Consider the following 20,247-nt stretch of genomic DNA (forward strand, 5'->3'; position numbering starts at 1 on the left):
ATTTTAAATTCAGACCATATTTGGTGATATATATGGTGAGGTACACACACACACATCTTTGCTATAAGGTTTGGTACCTTCAAGATAGTTTATGCGCAGGCTACATCTTTTTATAAATCCATGGACGCTACTTAGATGAAATGTTTGGGATTTATATACCAATATTCACAAATTTAGACTCGTAAGATCTGGATTTGAATCTTGACTGCTACTTTGTGAGTTTGGGTAAGCTCTTGTTTCTGTTTTTGTTTTTTTTTTTTTAAAAGAGCCCTTTACCCTTAGTTTTCTCATCTGGAAAATAGGTGTAATACTCCTTGGGGTCCCGAAAGGATCATTGAGCTCATATATGCAAAGTCCAAGCAGTTGGCACTCACTCACTGAAGGGTGGCTAGTTTTATCTATTATTCTGCCATCCAAAGAGATGGTATAAAACTACTATCTAAGGCATTCCTCTTCTCTGAACCTAAGAGCAAGGGTGACACACCCTGGAGCTATGCATTCTGATAATGTGTAGGCCAAGTCCCCAGACTTAGGAAAAGCAGTTTCTTTAGTGCTCAAGAAGAATAACAAGTTACTTCCTTTAATTTCATGTTTCTTTTGTCTCCAGTGTCTTATGGAAACTTATTATGGTTTTTTTTTAAAATTCAACCTAAATGGATTCTAAACACTGGAAGGTATCTCATAGAGACTGGGATCCATTTAGCTAATTTGTAATTTTATGAGATGTTAACACTTTTAGAAACCTAATTTTAGGCATGGGTCAAAAAATATTTCTTGAAGAGAACTGTGGAAAAAGTTTTAAATTTTTTGGAAGTTTTCTTCATCTAGCCTGCAAACTGAATAAGCTGTTTAATTTTTCACTCACTTTGATTCAGTTAAGGTTCTACTATCTAAAAGTCAATTCAAAATAGAGGAAATGTGTGGGAACATATGAATAGTGCATCAAAGTAATAGTAATTAATATGAACATATTGACTCTTATTGTCTGGATCATGATATTTATATTATTTAAGAATAATATGGGTGCTAGTTATAAATAGTTACCAGATATGATTAATAGAACCATTTATGATGCATATAGGGAACAATTATTTGAAGAGTGAGATAATAGTTTCCTAAGCAAAATGAAAGACTGTAATCATAGTTCTCTGAAACCTTTATCATTTAGCCTCAGCTTTCTTTGCTTATGTCTTATCAGCCTCTGCAAAGTTCACTACAGTTTTCTTTGGTTGAGGGCAAACCGTGCAGACTGTATGTTCTAAGAGACTGAAACTTGAGGGAGGATTGTATTTGGTTCTCATTTATTTGGGAGCTGGGGAGAACTTATTTAACGTTTGATACTACTCCACATCTCATGTATTTTGTTACTTGCTTGATACTAGTATTTCTTTTCTAGTTTTTGCCTGGAAAATGAAAAGAGAAATACTCATTTCCTCCTCTAGTGCCAAGTTTTGAAATAAGGTGTACAAAATTCTCAAAGAGTCCATTCATGATCTATGCACAGGCACATTCTCTGAAGATAAGAGCGCCATTTTATCCCTTTTTCTTGGATTTTGGATCATTTGTTACATAATTATAAGGTAGGATACAACTTAAATATTGAAAAAGGAATTTTAAATATAAGACTAAATGTAATATTTTGAGACATTTAAGAAAAATTTTGTTTACTATACCCTTGTTTTTCTTTATAAACTTACTCTATATACATGTACACACGAATAATATATAGTTTGGTTTTGCCTGTTTTTGCTCTTGATAAAAATGGAAGCATACTATGAAGTCTTAAATATTTTTTTCATTTACATTTTTAAAAATTAATCCAACTTGGTGTAGCCATATTTTCACTGCTACATAGCAGTTCATTTAATAAATATTAAAATTATCCATTCTACAGTTTATTTTGAGTTATTTCCTGTCTAATTTGTTGTAACCATTCTTGTACATGTCTCCCAGTGTATCTGTGCATGTTTCTCTGTAACACCAAAGGTGGGATTATTGAGTCATAAGTATGTTTAACTTTACTAGGTTATGCCAAACTGTGGTAGCACTAATTGATGTCATCACTATCAGTTGCCCCATATCCTCGCCAAGACTTGGTATAATTTTTGCCAGTTTGTTAGATAGAAAATAGTATTCCATTTGTAACTTTGCTTTGTATTTTGCATTTTTCTACTAATGAAGTTGAGTGTCCTTACATGTGATTAGTGGCCAGAGTTCCCCTTCTGTGAAATGTTTGTTCCTGTCTTTGCTCATTTTCCTATGGTTATTTGGCATTTTCTTTCTGGTTTATAGGCGTTCTTATATATTCTAAATCTTAATCCTTTGTTGATTATATGTGTTGCAAATTCCATATTTCTTTCCTTTTCTTCAGACTATTTCCCCCATTCAGTTCATCTGTCTGTTCCCATTTTTCTTATTATTGCCCTTCTGTCTGTTCTGTCACAAAATGTGATAAAACCCACACATCCAACACTGTGGAGGTAAATACTACCACCTGAGCAATTTGTGAACTTTGGGTAGTTCCCAAACTGTTTTGAGATATACTAATCCAGCCTCTTGTCAGTCATGGCTAATCCAGATAATCATGACCATCATCCTCCTTGCCTTTTCTTTAAAACACTATATTTTTGCATTTTTTTGTGAAACTTTTTTAAAAAGCATATGTTATTTTTACAATCCTTTTAAAAAGTAGGTTGAGCAAAGATTAGCAATGCAAACTTCAGAGTACAAATTTGACATCTCTGCAATTCACACCTAAGTTGTACAAACCTAAAACCTGGGAGCTATCTTATTTATGTTTTTTACTTTAGCTCCTTCATTCCAGTATATCAACCCAACCTGTATACCTCACTCAAGTTTCCTCACTGTAAAATTAAAATACCTTTTTTTTATAGTAATATGTTGTAGGGATTAAATGAGTTAATAAAGTCTTAAAATGGTACCTGACATGTAGTTAACACAATATAATTGTAGCTACTGCTGTTATTACTGTTATTATTACTTTTTCTCCCCCACAGAGTCAATACCCTAGTCCAAGCCACCATCTTCTTCCCCAAGGACCTCTGCAATAGCTTTCTGATTTCTGTGCTTCCACTCGTTCTCCACACAGCCATGACTTTCTTTTAAAAGATCATGTTCACCATTTCCTGCTTTATACCCTGCAAGTGCCTTCCCATTGCTCTTAGAATAAAATCTCTACACACTGCTGCATGACCTGGCTCTTGTCTGTTTATCATTATACTCCAGTCTCTTTTCTGTTCCTCAGATTAACCAAGCCTTTTTTCCCTTTCCTTTAGGCATCTGTATTTGCTATTCTTATATCCTGGAGTTATCTTCCTTCAGCTCTTAGCATGTCTAGTTCATTTGTATTTTTCAAGTTTCAGCTCAACTGTCATCTGAGTCACCTTACCAGCCCATTCTTTTGCAAAATGGCCTCCCTCTGTTTCTCTCATACATTTCATTTTCTTCATGGCTCTTATGATAGTGTGTAATTATGTTATTTGTATTTTTTTTTATTATTGGTTTCACCAACTAGAATGTAATTTCTAGAAAGCAGAGACTTTATCTGTTTAACTTCCTTGAAGTGCTAGTCACATAGTGAGTGTTCAGAAAATATTTATCAAATGAATGATCATCTCTAACAAGGAAGGAGAACTTTGCAGGAGAATTCAAAGATCCACAGTTGAAAGTTTTCTTTTTATTTTGTAATGCTGCTATGCTAAAAATTATTGTCAGTAACCACTCCTTGAGAATTTTGCCTGCTTAATGTTTCAAATGTATATTCCTCCCTAAATAGATTACAAAGAAATTTGTCCATTAGTGTCCCAAAGATAAAATTAGATTGTGATTAGATGTTACCATAAATCTTTAATTTCTGCCATACAATAAAGGAGTTGAAGTAGCCCTGCTCCAAGATGATGGTCCAGGTACATACAGAATGCCTGAATTTTGTAGGCAGCCTCTGTCCTGTCCACCCATATTCTGGGGTAAGCTTGCTTTGTGCCTTTGCAGAGCTGGATAGTGTCCAGATGGTTAAAGATTCCCATTCTCCACCAGAGGGCAGAAATCATGCAGGGATAGCCAATAGTGTAATTATTAGGAAATAAAAGAAAAAAGCAAAACCCTTTGGTCTCAGTTTCTGTCTTGTGATTTTCATTTTATTACATGCAAAGAGTCAAAATATGCTCTTGCCTAAGGGAGGAGGCTCTTGCCACCCCTAAGGTTATACTGGTTCTTTACACTTTCTGAAAAGCATGGACTGCCACGATCTCTATCCTGATAGGGAAGAAAAGCAGGAATGTTTCCAGAAACTTTGGAACAAACTGTGATAAGAAAAGAGTAGAAATAACAGGATAGATTTGAGATTAGAAGTAGAAAAGGATAAATATAGAAATTCTTGAAAAGCAAGATTTATAGTTTTATTCAGAAACTATCAGAGAAATAAAAATTCCCCCATGTGGGAGGCCCTCAGGGAAATCCTCTACATGGGGCCTGAAACCCCTGACACTGATGCATCTTAATGTTTCTTTCTCAAGTGGAACTAATGGACTGTGACTCTGAAAAGTATATAGAAGGTCTCTATGAAAGGTTGCTCTCTAAGAAATAGGCTGTGCTGAGAAAAAATATATTTAGGATAGTTGCAAATTTTCTACTAAAACTTTGTTTAGAAATATGAGTTTATATACTTCTATAAATTAATTGAAGAGAACGTCATCTCTTTGAATGCCCAAATAAGGCAGAAGAAAGTAATGGCAATTTCTCATTTTAAAAAGTGAAAGGTATCCATATCTATCCCTTTCTGCTAGAATAGTAATCTGGTTGATCTGTAAGAGCTAGCTGCCTACTCCTGGCAAAACCAAGTGAGCCACCTCAGTCAAAAGGTCCAAGACTATTCAGACTATCATAGAAGCCTACCTTCAGCAGGATAATAACCAGATGTTGTTTACCATTGAGTTCAATTGGAAACAAAAGGACAGTGAAACTTTAGTCTCTGTGTCTTTGAAGTTCTGAAATATCCATCATATGAATTGGAATGACTAGTATAAGAGCAGCTTCAAAGTAGGGAGCCCTCCCTAATTTTAGCAAGCTTTAAGAGCCTCTAACTCAAAATCATTATGAACTATAATCCAGTATTTTTTGCTACCAAATGTTTTGCTACCAAAAATGCCTCTATCAGTCTCAGAGAAATCAGATTTATCTTAACAATATTATCATCTCGGAGTTAAGTTGTAGCCAAACTAGTGAAGACCTTTTGCAATTTTCTTTTTTTTTTTGGTTCAACTAGCATGGATCTTGATGGCTCTGAACAAGATCCTGAAATGAAGGAATATTCTTCTGTCTGTGTTGGCAGAGAAGATGACATTAAAAAATCCGAAAGAATGACAGCTGTTGTCCATGATAGAGAAGTAGTCATTTTCTACCACAAAGGAGAATATCATGCTATGGATATTCGCTGTTACCGTAAGGTTTTATTTTTCATTTGCAAATCTTATATTTGTTTACTACCACAAAATTATCAAAATTTCAGTTTTTTTAGTAACTAGATGTAATATTCAATTCCTTTTCAGATTCAGGAGGACCTTTACATTTGGGAGAAATAGAGGTATGTAAAATTAAATCTATTCTCAACAAACTCAGATGCTTCCTATTTATATTCGTATTTCATTCTGTATTCAAAAATAATCTACATTTGAATTTGGACTATTTTTAATGCATTGAGTGTAACTGCTAATATTCTAGGAAGTCACAGCCCTACAACATAAAGAAAACTATTTCACAGATAAATGTGAGAAACATGCATATCTTCTGACTTAGCAATTATACTCTGTGATATCTACCCTACAGATGTAATTGCATAAATGTTTAAGTATATATACATATATATGAGAGGTTCATTGCAGCATTATTTTAATAAAGAATTGATGACAACCTAAATGTTTTAACAATAGGAAACAGTTAAATAAATTATAAATAGCCATGCTACGGAATACTATTAAATTAATGAGGTAGATATATGTGTTGGTATAAGGGAATCAACAATATATTTTTGGGTGAAAAATGCAAGTTATAAAATAATAGGTCTAATGCAACCCCATTTTTAAAATAAAAAAAAAATACTTTTTACTTTATCCACTTCTGCATAGTTTGAATTTTTTCCAATGAGTATATATTACTTTTATAATGTAACAAAAATATAAATATATATTTTTAAAGAAAGAAACCACACTGAGAGCTTAACTGAGGAAGGGGATGATAGGACTGTCTTACGTCCTTGCATTCCAAAACTAGCTGCCTTATAATTTGTTTTTCTACTTTAAAAAACCGGTCTGTCTGTTTGTCTGTGCCTCTCTCACTCTCTCTCTCTCTCTGACTTCATTTACCTAGTTCCACACCTGCTCTGTTAAAGGACACGTGTTTAAATTATGAATGTTAATTTATGAATTATGAAAATGTGAATGTTTGCTAACAGTTCTGTGGTGATACAATATCAGCATTCCTGTCCTTCTGGTGTAGAGAAAAGCACCTGGTAATGATAATGTGGAAAGAATCTTCCTCTGTTTCCGGCCATAATGAAAGCTGGAAGACCATGCTACTCAAACTGTGGTCCACAAAGCAGGAATACTAGTGTCACCTGGGACTTCTTGGAAATGCAGAATCTTGTGCCCGCCCTAGGCCTACTGAATTTAAACAAATCTGCATTTAAGTGAGATGCAGGTGATTCTTGTGCTCTTAAACTTTAAGAAGCACTGCTTTAAGACAGTTAAAAAGTTGAGAATTGACTACTTTGGATCATAAATCATAAGCTTCAGATATTAAGTTCAAGAGAGATTACTAAAAGCATGAGTGCATTCTTCCAGCAGCTAGTGAAAATTCCTTTAGAAGCACATGAAGCCCTTGTCTCATTTCTGTCAAGGAAGTGACTTTGACATTTAATGGATAAACAGCACAGCTGCAGTAACATGGCTACTTCCTGAATTAGTTATCTTCTGATAGAGCTCTCACATACTGGGCTTATAATCAATTACAAAAGAGACTTGATGTCTGCTAAGAGTAGGTTCTGCCTTATGTTGAATAATTTGTCAATGGGAGGAAAAAGAGAAGCTGGCCTGTTATTTAACCTGGTTCTTCTGCAATAGATTCTGGTCTGAGTCTGAGGTTTATTGTGAACATTAGAAATGTCAGACTATTAAATCAATTATTTCCTTCCCTAGGATTTTGATGGACGGCCGTGTATAGTTTGTCCCTGGCATAAATACAAAATTACTTTGGCAACAGGAGAAGGACTATATCAGTCTATAAACCCTAAAGATCCATCAGCAAAACCCAAGTGGTGTTCCAAAGGAGTAAAGCAAAGGATTCATACAGTGACAGTGGACAATGGGAATATTTACGTGACTCTTTCTAATGAACCTTTTAAGTGTGACTCTGATTTTTATGCCACTGGAGACTTCAAAGTAATTAAGAGTCCTTCCTGATAAAATTATATGGCAATGAAAAGTGTTGTGTATGTTTTGAAAATAATAATATATTGTTTAAATAATACCTTGCTTAAATACCAAAGATGATTAATTTTTTCCAGCATAGGCACATTTATTACTTATCTTTAAAAATCATGTAATCTTTAAGATTACATGATTTTTAAAGATAAGTAATAAATTTCTTATCTTTAAAAAAGATAAGGTTCAAAAGCACATGAACTGAGTATGATGTAAGGATTATCATCAGGATTTATAGAATACATGTCATCCAATTTTCTGGATTGATTAGGACCTGAAGGTTATAGATCTGGTATGTGCCTTTTAAGAAGGATGAAAATAATTTGAAGTAATTAAACTGAAGAAAAGGTAAAAAATAACATCTACTAAGAAAAATTTGGGTGGAAAAAGACCTATGTTGTAGCAGATTTCATCATGGAAAAGTTTTAATATATACAAAGGAAACAGAATAGTATAATAAACTCCCATCGCCCAACTTCAGCAATTACCAGCATTCTCCCATTCTTGTTTCATTGATACCTCCATACATTCCTCACCTCCCCTATTTGATTATTATTATTACTTTTTTTTAGGTAAAATTTAAACACATTGAAGTGTTTAAATCTTAACTGTCAATTTTTCCAAATATATAGCAGACTTTTTACACTTAAAAAATGCCTTCAAAAATGGGATCAATTTACATGCTGAATTTAAAAATAAGGAACTTATCAGTATGCTGGACATCAAAACCAAATAAACTTTGGCTCAGTGTCTCTCCAAACAAGCCAGTCTTAAAGTAGGAAGACACACACAGTTGCTGCCCAACCATGGGAGATGTGAAATCTCCTATTTGGTAAGCCAAAGTACTCTGAATGCCTATATGAAATTTTCAAATACATGGTTTTTTCTTTTTTTTTTTTTTAGGGAACTCTGCATATATGTACAACTATTTCATGTAAGCGTTATAAAGAGAAGAGATATAAGGTGTTGTTCCTCAGAATTCTTTCTGCTGAGTTGATGTTAAGTTGGTTGACCCTGTTTTTATTATGCCAATTATTTGTGACCAGCATTGTTCTGGTTGCCTGGTGTTCACACTGCACTAAATACCCTGAGTGCTGGTCCTCTAAAACTCAGCAGCACATAGAATATAAGAGTAAGTGGAACCAGAAAGACCTAGGATGAGCAGAATATGAATTTGGAGTGAGAAGAGCTGTTAGTCAAGATTGGAACCTAGTCTCAAAGAACAGCAATCTTCTTAGTGACATTGGATTGAATTAAGGCTCCAAACCTAATAACTAGAATTCTAAGGAGCCCACCTGGACTCTTTTCCTTGATTATTATAAAAATAACAAGTGAATAAAGTATGCATCATTAAGGCTATGCTTATAGAACCCTTTGCTACATATTATTACATTTCTTTTTCTGATGCAATTTGGGTAGCATGAGATAATACAACACTTGATACATTTTTCAGACTACCAGTAAAGATCCAGGCTTGGGCTTTGTATAAATACTGTTTATGGCAGCAGCTACTCAGCAGGTACAGAAAATGTATTATCTTTGGGATGGGGACATCCCAACCTATTATATTAGATGCTAATCCTCCAGTGACCAGTCAGGTCTTAACATGTGGCCAGAACTTAAAATTCATGAAAGAAACGAAAGTACCTTCTATAGGTAAAACCATGGCCCTAGTTTGCAAGTATTTTCTCTCAGGATCCAGTGGCAACAATGAGTAATATGGACTTGATTTCTGGTTCTAGATTTGGTACTCTAAATCTGGAAATAAAAAATGTCCTGTCATGTTCTGTCCTCATATATAGAAATTTTCTCATCAGATTTGTAAATAATACCGTTTTAGAAATTTATGACGTCTATGAATTGTAAGTCCTTCATAATTTACAGATAAGTTATACAAGAATTGATAATAGGCAGACTCAAACTATGCAGCCTGTATATAGAAAACAAATACTCTTTTAAAAATATCTCTGAAAAAGATATGTAGCCTTTTGATAGGGTGGAGTTTTTTTCCCTCCCAGAAAAATAATTGAAAAGATACTTGAAACAAATCTTTAATAAAAACATAAATATATTATAAATATACCCATATTATAAACCACAGCATAAAATCTAACCCACCAAAATGGTACATTTTCTTGTTCATTATAAAATATATAGTTAGTTATACATATATTCTAAATCAAGATTCATTTCATTTTCTTTACCATATAAATACTTAAGAATGACATTTTATTAGTAATTCCTCACCCCCCCCTTTTTTTTAAAGTAGAGCAGTCAGTGTATGAAAATTAGTTTACTAGTTTCGTCAGATGAAATGTCAGATAACTCTTAGGCTCTATTCAGATATTTGTGTTCATATTTGTTCATTCATTCATTTCAGTTGACTGGTCAAATACAGAATGTAAAACCTGGATCTTATTACTCAACTTAGTAGGAAGTTTGGGGCAATTGGAAATACTGTCTGGCTTCTCCGGTAATGACCTGTAAGGTTTTGCTTTGATTTCAACTTCAGGAAACATAGGCTCAGAAAGAACAGGCTCAGAAAAGGCTTTTCTGATATTTTCACTCTCCTCTCTGTTTTGCCTTATGGATTCTTCTTCTTGGAAAATTTTCTTTACCTTCTCCAATACAGCATTAACACAGACTGTCTAATAAAAAAAAATTGAAAAATGAATTTTCTTTTTAAGCTACTAAACTTACAGATAGAAAGTCTAATAAAATGTTTAACATAAAGCTATTAATCTACATATTCTAATAAAGAAGCACTTCCTTTCAGGAACCCCTGGCACATGGTAAACATCAGGAGATTGATTCCTTGTTCTAAATATATTATTACTCCATAATCTAGAAAGAAAATTAAAACCTACTATGATTCAATAAAGAATGTTTTACATCTTGTCTCAATTCATTAGATGTTTTACATTTTTATTCTGATTTAATTATTAAATGAAACATTTCCTTTATTCTCCTGATTTAATTAAATGAAATGTTTTCTGAGAGGTGGAATTTGTCTCCAAACATGATAATATCTCAAAGTAGGTTTTTGTTATTGCTCCCCCACCCCACCCGGGACTTTGCTTATGCCTATGTGTACAACTAGAAGGGCATAAACATGTTGGTTAAGAATTTAGTAAGCTAGTAGATCAATTATTTTTAAGCAAACATGTGATCCACTTTCCCTCAGAAAATGCCATTCAGTACTTTAAGTGTCAGAAAACAAAATATATAGAGAAAAATAATTTCAAAAACAGTGTCACTAAGAACTATATCCATTAAACTTATTCTGTAAGTTTACTAATGATGAAGATGGTGATATGTCAAGTATTTAAGGCAAGCAACAAAATAATAAAATCCATGAAATAAAACCTAGATTAACTAGCAGAGATGCTTCAAGGTGATAACTGGCTGTAAACACTTAGAACATTTTCAGAGAGTAATAGAGAAAGAACTACGGGGCTCAGCTTGAAGCACCTCGATTTTCTCCTGACCTGTCTCCCTCCTACTATAAAATGGAGAAACATCAGATGCTTTCTTTTACTTCCCTGTAGTTAGCTTGTGCCCACGCGACCCTGTTCTGGCCAAAGAAATAAAACACGTCTGTTGGGGAGGAAGTCAAGAGGATTTTTGGAAAAGTTTTTTCTCCTGAAAAGAAAGACTCTCTGTCTTTTGCCTCTACCTATTCCCCTCCTTCCTGCTTTAGACACTAGTATGGATGTGATACCTTAAGAACCAAAAAGAACAAACAGGATAGCAGAAGAGAAAGACAGAAAAGCCCTGGGTTTATGATGACATTGTAGATCCACTATACAAACCCGGGAACTGCTTAAGTCCAGGCTTCTAATCAGGTGGAATATTTAAATGTCTTTATCTATTAAGGCACTATTAGGAATTTTTTATTACTTGCATCCAAGTATATCCAAACTTAGAGCTATAAAATTTGAGGTCCATCACTTCCAGCTGCGAGCAATTTCATCCATTTATCCCAAATATGATTATTTTCTATGTATGTGAAAAAGGTTGGGAAGCCCTATCCTATTTGATACATATCTTCTTTCCTCGCCTATAAAATTTCATCTTAGCCTATTCTAACCACTTCTGTCTCAGAAAATGAAAGGTCTTGATCAAATGAGTATCTGTCTTTGCATTTAACCTATACCCTCTCATCTTCCCTATCAGTTATTCCCTGCCTCTTCAACCTCTCATTCTTGACTGGCTCTACCCCTTCAGCCTGTAACATGCTCAAGTATCTTCCATCCTAAAATATAAAATTAAAAATCCAACTACGGCCATGTTACCCTGAACAAGCCCGATCCCATCTGATCTTGGAAGCCAAGCAGGGTCGGGCCTGGTTAGTACTTGGATGGGAGACCACCCAGGAAGACCAGGTGCTGTAGGTATAAAAATAAAAAATAAAATAAAATATAAAATCAAATAAAGGGATTATAAACTGACGAGGTCCTTGCAATTTGTGAGGTCAACCAAGGGTTGCCTCGCCTAAAAAAAATAAAATAATTAAAATAAATAAAAATCCCAGGGACCCTTTTTTCCCTCTTGGTGGCTACACACTCCCTCTTGACCAAACCAGAATGTATATTCACATTTTCTATTTTATCATCTCTTCACTCCAAAGCTTGCTTATTTGTCTTTTTTGTCCCATCACACCACTGAAGTAGTTCTCCAGATGGTTAATTCCAACATCTTTACTACTAGATCTAAAGAACACTTTCAACTCTTCATTTTACTTGACTTTCTCAGCTTATATTTGACACTTAACCACTTAAAACTCTGAGTCTCCATTTCCTTGACACTGTTTCTCATTCTCTTCCTACTTTTCTGATTATTGTTTCTTTGTCTCCTTCATGGATTTCTTCTTAGCTCAACTTAAATGTTGCTATTCTGCACATTTCTGTTGACTTTGCACTCTTTTCACTTGGCATGGTTCCACTTAGGGTATTAACTTTAAACATATATGGTATTTGCTTTCAAAACCATAATTCCAGACCTGACCCCTCCTAGGTCTTATATATGACCTATTATCCAGTCACCAAAAATTGTTTCTATTACCTACTTAGAAAGTTAATAGCATGACAAATCATGTGGGATGATTTCAAAGCCTTTTTGGAATTAAGAGTTAATTTTGGTGTTGGTCTGGTTTGTTTTAGTTTCGCCATAGCCATTTCATCTCACCCATTTCTGCAGCGTGTTTGTATCCTAGCTCAACTGAATGCCAATTTTGTATGAAATTCGCATGTAAGATATTGAGCATGTCTCAAAAATTCTAAACACTTGCAAAGTATTCATTTAATAAATTCAGTTTTTTTAACTGTAAATGTGTTTAAAAGTAATTTATTTTACTTTTTTCTCCAAGATGTTATGGCTATTCTTGACCCCTTTACATTTACATTCTTGACCCTATAAATTTTAGAATAAACTAGTCAACTTACACACACACTCCCCTCAGATTTGAACTGGGATTGCACTGAATCTATAGATTATAGGGAAATTTTAATCTTTATTATTTTATGTTTCAATATGACCAAAAATGTTAACAAAGATGTTCAAAACCTCTAACCCCCCAAAAAAAAATTTAAGAGAAATTTAAGAAGACCTAAATAGAGGGATATACTTTATTCATAGATTGGAAAGAGGACTTATTCTACTAGTTATTAAGACTTATTATAAAGCTCCTGTAAATAAGTGTTGAATTGGTGCAAGAATAGACAACTAAATCAACTATATAGAATAGACAGTCTATAAACAGATCTACATTTGTAAGGACACTTGATTGATGACAAAAGAAATGTTCTGGGGAGATTGGAAAAGGGTTTTTTCCCTAATATATTGAGTTAGTTCAAGTGGATACTAATGGAGGAAAAATTTGACCCTTATCTTATACCAATTCCAGATGGATTATAAATCTAAAAGCAAAAGGTAAAATAATAAAGCTCCTAAAATATATCAGAGGGAATAGTTTCATCACCTTGGGTGTACATCAAAATTCCCTAATTAAGACATATAAAGCATTTAACATAAAAACAGTAAAAAACTGGACTACATTAAAATTAAGAACTTCTATTTTAAAAGACACTGCTAAAGGAGTGAAAAGGTAAGTCACAGAATAAAAGAAATTTTCCCATATGTAACCAAAAGAGGGCTTGTTCCTAGAATACACTTTTAAAATACAAATCAATAATAAAAAGATGGACGACTCAAGAAAAAATTAGAAGAGATAACAGAAATTCACAAAAAAGATACCTAAATGTCCAATTAATTTATTAAAAGGTACTCAATCTCATTAATAGTCAAGAAAATGTAAGTAAAAACCACCGTGTGGTAATACTACATACCCACAAGAATGGCTAAAGTGGAAAAGTTTGATAATACCAAGTGTCATTGAAGAAGTAGAGCTTCTGGGACTCAATCTTCTGGTATCAACTAATAAAACCCTTTTGGAAAACAGGCAATATCTACTAGAGATAACACATGCATATTTTATGGTCCACCAATTTCACCAAAACATATGTACAAGAATATTCATAGCATCTGCTTCACAACAGCTAACACTAAATAATCTAGATGTTCAATAGTAGGATGGATAAATGGTGATATAAATAGTCAATCAATGGAATACTACACAGCAATGAAGGTCAACAAACTACTGCTACAGGCATCAAATGAATGAATCTCACAATGATAATGTGAAGCAAAAGAAGACAAATACAAAAGAATATATAGTAAATGTTTTCGTTTATAAAAAATTCAAACGAAACTCTCTGATAGTAGAAGTATAAATAGTGGTTGCCTTCACAGAAGAGGTTAGTGATTGTGAGGAGGACAAAAGAGAAGCTTCCAGAATGATGATAATGTTTTGTTTCTTGATCCGTACGGTATATAGGTTAATAGATTTTGTGATAATTCATCAAGCTGTGTACTTTTCTCTTTGTAATACTTTTTTTTTTTTCAAATTTTAAGTATAAATGGTAAGTATAAATGGCAATGGAGTAAAAGAAAATAACCCTTTATAATTTATAAAACCTTTTATATTTTTGTCATGCTTTTTAATGGGCCTTTTTTTGAATTACAGCATTTGTAATTCAAAACACACTTTTTAAAACATATATTTGTGTTCCCCAAAATCACACACCTAAATAATGGAATACTGAATTTTAGCCAACCACAGCATGATGGCTGAAACAAACACCAACTAAATGAAAGCAAAACCAAAATGTTTTGACTAAGTAGTAGCAAACTTTATAAAAATAAAATAATTTTAGTTATTTAAGCAAATTAGCTTTTAGTGGATTGAAGTAAATTTTTAATGTAAAATGATTTTGTACAACAAGAGAATAGTACCTTGGTTTATGAATAGACTGTACAGTATATCTCTAACATTACATAAAAATAAGTATATTTATTTCTAGATTCCAATAATTTTCTTAACTTACCAAATAAATGAGTGCTGCATATGAAGCACATATTATGCTAGTTAAAGCAGTCTTTGCTGGAAAGGAAATAATTTCAAACAAAGAACCCTTTCTGGCCTGAAAAAACAGAAGAGAGTTTTCTTATCAAAACAAAAGTTTTCAATGTCACAATGTTAAATTTTACAATGTTATTGTAAGAATTTAAATGAGAATTTAAATATTTCTTTCTAAAGAAAATCATCTACTTTAGATCTCTCTGGGGTTTTTTACATCCTGAAAATATACTAATTAATTTTTCTCCTTTTACAGAAAGATATTCTCTTTTGCTAATCAAAACCTATGACAAATCTATGAAAAACCTTGCATTTCCAAAATCTAAATTACCTTAACTTTTTTACATTTACCAAGTGCTCACTAGGGGGTGCTGCTGTGCATGTTAGAAGAACAATCTTCTTTGTTCAAATTCATGTAATCATCCTTTACAAAATTATTCATTTCTTCAATTAAGCAAAATATTGAACATTTTCTGGAGATGAATGACCAGCTTGGAAATGTTAATCATGAGACTGCTGAAGGCCAGCATTAACCTTAGATGATCGTCGAGCTTCAGGAAGTGCTCTGTGCTCATATCCAGCATGCACTTTGGAAACGCACAGAAGGTTTACACCAATAATGAATCTGTCTCTCAGATGCTTCTAGCTTCTGGTAATAGAAAGTGTACCTGCCTAAAATATAATAGTATAACATATTCAGTTTAAGGGAACAATGCTCTTATAGGCCACCTCTGTCGCCTTGAGCAGCATATGAAATGAGGACATTAGGGAAAACATCCCCTTTCCATTCAGCAGTGCAGTGGCAGTTAGCCATGCTCCTCTGAAGAGCCAAGCCATCAATGAATGCCTTCAATAACTCTCAAAAGGTACAGGCTGTAGCGAATAAAATCATGTAATCGCACAGCAAAAATGCACACAAACTAGAAAGAACAGTATGTATGTATTCATTAAAAAGTTACTTATAACATTGACAAACCAAAACAATTAACGAGAGTGATTAGATAAATTATGCTATATCCACTCAATGGTTTACTGCAGCCTTTGAAAAGGTACCTCTAAAGAACATGTGATAACATTTTATTGAACAACATTTATAAGGCGCTGTGTACCAAGTCCTGTTCTAAGTGCTTGTCATTGTAGTAAACTGTTTTTGCTCCCTGCTTCCAACTGAATGATGAACAAAATTACCCATCACAATTTCCCTTCTTCTCTCAAGAGATTTATGGAATGCTGAATCCAAGAATTCTATCTATCCTAGTGGCTAAGGGATGGCAGTGGGGGTGGGGATTCCCTTCTTATTCCCAATCTTTGAGGCCACACCAACTCCTAGACATAGGAATAGGTAGGGGCAGTTTTAGCCCCCTCCATAAATCAGTCTTGACAATTTCCCAGCAATTCCTGACTTCTGGAAAGAGTTTCCAGGAAATGAAGCAGCTGTTGCTGTTTCCCTCTTGCTAGAAGAATCGAAATGATAGATAGCGTGCCTTCAAATTCTACTATTAGGCTACAAGGAGACATCTGTTATATGAGTAGAGAGAAGATTCAGACATTAGGAAGGAAAGCAGGTACACTTCAACAAAATGCCTCCTAGTAGAGTAAATAATTACAAGTTTGTGAATTTTTGAATGTTAAGTAGGAGGTCCATATTCAATAGCTGGTAAACCATATACAAAAAAAAAAAAATCAGGGTCTGCATGCATAAGAAATTATTCTATTTCTGTTTCACTGCATCTTTCTTTTTCAGATTTGCCTTTCACCTAAAAGTAATTTAAATTGAGTAGTTTCAAAATAAATTATGTATTTAACACGTTATGCTTCTGAATGACGAATCTATATGTTGTCTAAGGGCCACTTTTTTGCTATTTTAATGCTTTTAATGAATACTTGCTATTCCTGTGACAAATCATCCCTGTAGAAAATACATTTATTTACTCCAAAATTCATGTGGCTACTGGCAAGTGGCCATTTTTCAATTTTATGACTCACTTGCAATACATGTTTTTTCATATTATACCCTGTTTCATTTCTGGCTTACTATGAGCAGGGACAGTATATAGCAAAAACTGAAATAAATAAACAGGAGAAATTTGGTAAATGGGAGGCTTTACTTAGATTGTCTTGGCTTAGTTCAAAACTTTTATCTTAACTTTGTTGTTATATTAATTTTATGTCATTTGCATATTTAAGTTGAAAGTATCTTGGTATCAATATTATGCCCATATAGTTCTTTTTTTAAAAAAAAATTGGTGATATTAACACATAAGCTATATAGATATTTCAACAGTAAAAACATTTCAATCTCTAACTAAATTTCTCCCACATAATTTTGACTGCCTCATCTCATAAAAGAACTATGTTCACTTTATTTTCACTAATAATGAGGAAAATCACAAAAAGCAAACTATAAGCAGATTAGAAAATAAAGATCCACTCATAGATGACTTAAAGGTTAGAAAACTCCCAGGCTCGACTTAGTTTTTGTTGTCCAAAAACACCTTGATGAGGGATATCAAGGGAATAATAGGAAAAACTCACACAGTGATTCACAAGTAAGTACTGTAAGAAGAGCTGACTGCTGTTAATAGATAGGTCCAGAAAAAAGTGCTTCCTATAAGTTTGGGAAAGCTGTATGACCATGTCTTTGCTTAGCAACCCACAATACTCATGAAGACAGGAAAGACTCCTCACAGTCCACAGTAAAGAAACCTATTTGACTTTGTTTATCCCAATATTAACATCCTGTGGGGCACTGTTCTTGAATAAGCTCTTAATCAGGTGGTCCTATTGGCCAAAATGGAGAATTCTGTCTTCAAGATGCCAGTGGTACTGCTTTCTAGGAATCGTCCATTTTCCCAGGGTCTTGAATAACACCACCCAAGACAGCCTCACAGCATGCCCGTCCATGGACCTACAAAAGTTCCTGATATTTGTGAGGTTTATAGTTTAAACCTCAAACTGGAGTTTACCTTGGAGGGTTAGGGATGAGGAAGAAACTTTACTTAGAAAAGCATCTGACATTTATTCTGAAAAAGGGAACACAAGTCACCGGGATTTACCTATGACACAGGCATTTTAAAGGCTGAGGGTTTTCTACACTTTTGCCTATATTTTGCCTACACCACTCTACAGTGCCTGTACAAAGTAGAAACAGTCATCTCTGATGCCACTATAAGGAAGATTCTATCACAGGAAGAGCTCCTGGTCCTGTGGCCTTGGACTGGCCTGCCAAAGTCAACAACTATGTCTGGGAGCTGACGTGTCTTGGCTGAAGTCAGCACTCAAGTTGATTATCTAGGTCACTGCAGCTTAGAGCAGCTGCAAACATCACTCAGCCAGGCAGTTTACAAACCAAAGCAGTTGCACCTTTCTTTGAGTACTGGTGCTGGGAATGTTAAAAATTACCAGGATATTCTCTATTCAGTTTTCCATTCCTGAGGCCCTTTATAGAACTAGCAGATATATCACTACAACCTCAGCCACACAGAACCTGGAAAGGTTTGAGAAGCAACCTGACTCAGCACCGATAGAGCCAGATATAAAGTCTTTTTAACAAGGTGGCCAGCTGGAAATTCGTAGCCCCAGCTCTCTGTGCTCGTGTCACAAAAAGCCATCAGAATCCCTCCGGGTCATCTGTATCAGTTGGATCTTTGAATAGTTCATATTTGGTATATCTTTGAATATGCTAAGATATTCAGGAAATGCTCTGGAACTGATCATCCAACCGAAAAGTCCTGGGTAGATTGTCAATGGAGCTTCTGTGATAGTGTCCATTCTCTAATTACCTCGAGGAGACCATTTCTATATGCTTCATCTCAGATCACATTAAAGGGCTAAAACTCTATCCTAGTTATAGTAAATGTCCTAATGAAAACACTCCTCTATTCCGTGTTCTTGAGGGAGATAATCTGCCTGACTGGAGAGCCCAGCTACATAATATCCAACAGAATTTTGGTAAAACCATTTACAATGCCGTAGGTAGATCATCCTCTCATCAGTGATGAGACAGAACACATGAAGAGGATCTTTGACACATACCTACAAATACATTAACAAGGCAGCTTTCTCTCCTATATAAAGTGATGTCCTTCATGCATCTACAAAGTATACCCCCTTGTATAGCAATTCCAGATTTCACTCCTTTTACTTCTGTACACCACAAAATTCCACCTTGACACACACAGCCTCACAATTCTTGAATTCATGTTGGAATCCACACTGGGTATGTTGAACTCTGTCACTTTAGGAAGGGACAGCAGTGTACCAAGGCTGGTATAGGTCTTCTGTGCTTTGCCACTTACTTCTCAGCAAACTCTAGTACTGTGATATCCTCTATTCACAATCCATTGACCTCCACCACCCCTCAGACATCATTCTGTTGCTTCTTTGACTATCCAGGCCATCGTCTTCACTATTTATACTTATATTTCAGCCATCAGATTCAGACTTTCGGATTTGAGATATCTTGTTTTCTTTCTTGCTACAACTTAAGTTTCCTCTGTGAGGCAATTCTGATTCTCTGCCCTAGCTAATACATATGACCCAAGTAAAGCTTCTTCCTCACTCCCACCCTCAAGGACCCTGGAATCTCTGACCTGGCACTGTTCCCACTTGTCTCACTCCAGCCATGTAGAACTACTTACATTTTCTAAGTAAGTCATGCTTTCTTCTCTCATCTCAGCATCTTAATATGTACTGTTCTCTTCCTAGAATGATTCTCTTACTTATTTACCTGGCTAATTTCTCCTCCTTCAAGTCTCAGATCAAGTATCATCTTCTAGAAAGCCTACACTGACTACTCTTTGCAATCACGCGCTCCTTGTTAATACTTCCATAGTATATTTTGCACACTCAATCGTGCACTTGCTACACTTCACCAGCATTGCGTACTTACTATCATTCCCACAGTTCATGAGGCAAGGGTGAGACATCTATAAATCCCTAGTACCTAAACTAGTGGTTTTACAGGCCGGGTTTTCAATAAATATTTGCTGAATGAATGGAAAAGTAGAATTACTTTACCTCCCTCCAAAAAACTCTACCATCTTATATTAAAATTTGTAAAAGATATTAAGAAGTAAAGCTGAAGGATATCTAGTTCCTGCAACATGGCAGACTGAGCTAATGGGGAACGTCTCACACAGGAAAATCTACAAATGCTATATAAAATCATAGTTCAAAATTTTAATATAAAATGAAGTTGAAAGGTAGAAAGAAAGAGAGGAAGGAAGGAAGGAAGGAAGGAAGGAAGGAAGGAAGGAAGGAAGGAAGGAAGGA

At 34.5% G+C, this 20,247-nt stretch overlaps 2 protein-coding genes and 1 pseudogene across 7 annotated transcripts in view; 2 read left to right on the plus strand and 1 right to left on the minus strand.

Annotated features, from left to right (window-relative positions):
* Positions 1–7,542, plus strand: part of RFESD (Rieske Fe-S domain containing) — an 8,647-nt gene extending 1,105 nt beyond the window's left edge. Inside the window, exons 1-5 of one of the 3 annotated variants that reach the window (XM_011378225.2) lie at positions 7–225; positions 1,397–1,580; positions 5,285–5,460; positions 5,568–5,602; positions 7,212–7,542. In XM_011378225.2, the coding sequence (XP_011376527.1) occupies positions 5,286–5,460; positions 5,568–5,602; positions 7,212–7,475 (474 nt within the window). In that variant the 5' untranslated portion in view covers positions 7–225; positions 1,397–1,580; position 5,285 and the 3' untranslated portion in view covers positions 7,476–7,542. Of the gene's footprint in view, positions 1–6; positions 226–1,396; positions 1,581–5,284; positions 5,461–5,567; positions 5,603–7,211 lie in introns of those variants that run through there. The other 2 variants (XM_011378217.2, XM_011378233.2) reach the window with 2 other exon arrangements.
* Positions 7,543–9,531: 1,989 nt separating this feature from the next.
* Positions 9,532–20,247, minus strand: part of SPATA9 (spermatogenesis associated 9) — a 56,671-nt gene continuing 45,955 nt past the window's right edge. For 3 of the 4 annotated variants that reach the window (XM_023523437.1, XM_023523426.1, XM_023523441.1), the window contains 2 exons: positions 14,942–15,037; positions 9,532–10,144 (listed from right to left, as the gene is read on the minus strand). In XM_023523437.1, coding sequence (XP_023379205.1) covers positions 9,860–10,144; positions 14,942–15,037 — 381 coding nt within the window. In that variant the 3' untranslated portion in view covers positions 9,532–9,859. The remainder of the gene's footprint in view (positions 10,145–14,941; positions 15,038–20,247) is intronic. The other variant, XM_023523436.1, reaches the window with a different exon arrangement.
* LOC111732124 lies at positions 11,775–11,893 on the plus strand (annotated as a pseudogene).

Source organism: Pteropus vampyrus, unplaced genomic scaffold (genome assembly GCF_000151845.1).
Source record: "Pteropus vampyrus isolate Shadow unplaced genomic scaffold, Pvam_2.0 Scaffold11, whole genome shotgun sequence".
Classification (NCBI taxonomy): domain Eukaryota; kingdom Metazoa; phylum Chordata; class Mammalia; order Chiroptera; family Pteropodidae; genus Pteropus; species Pteropus vampyrus.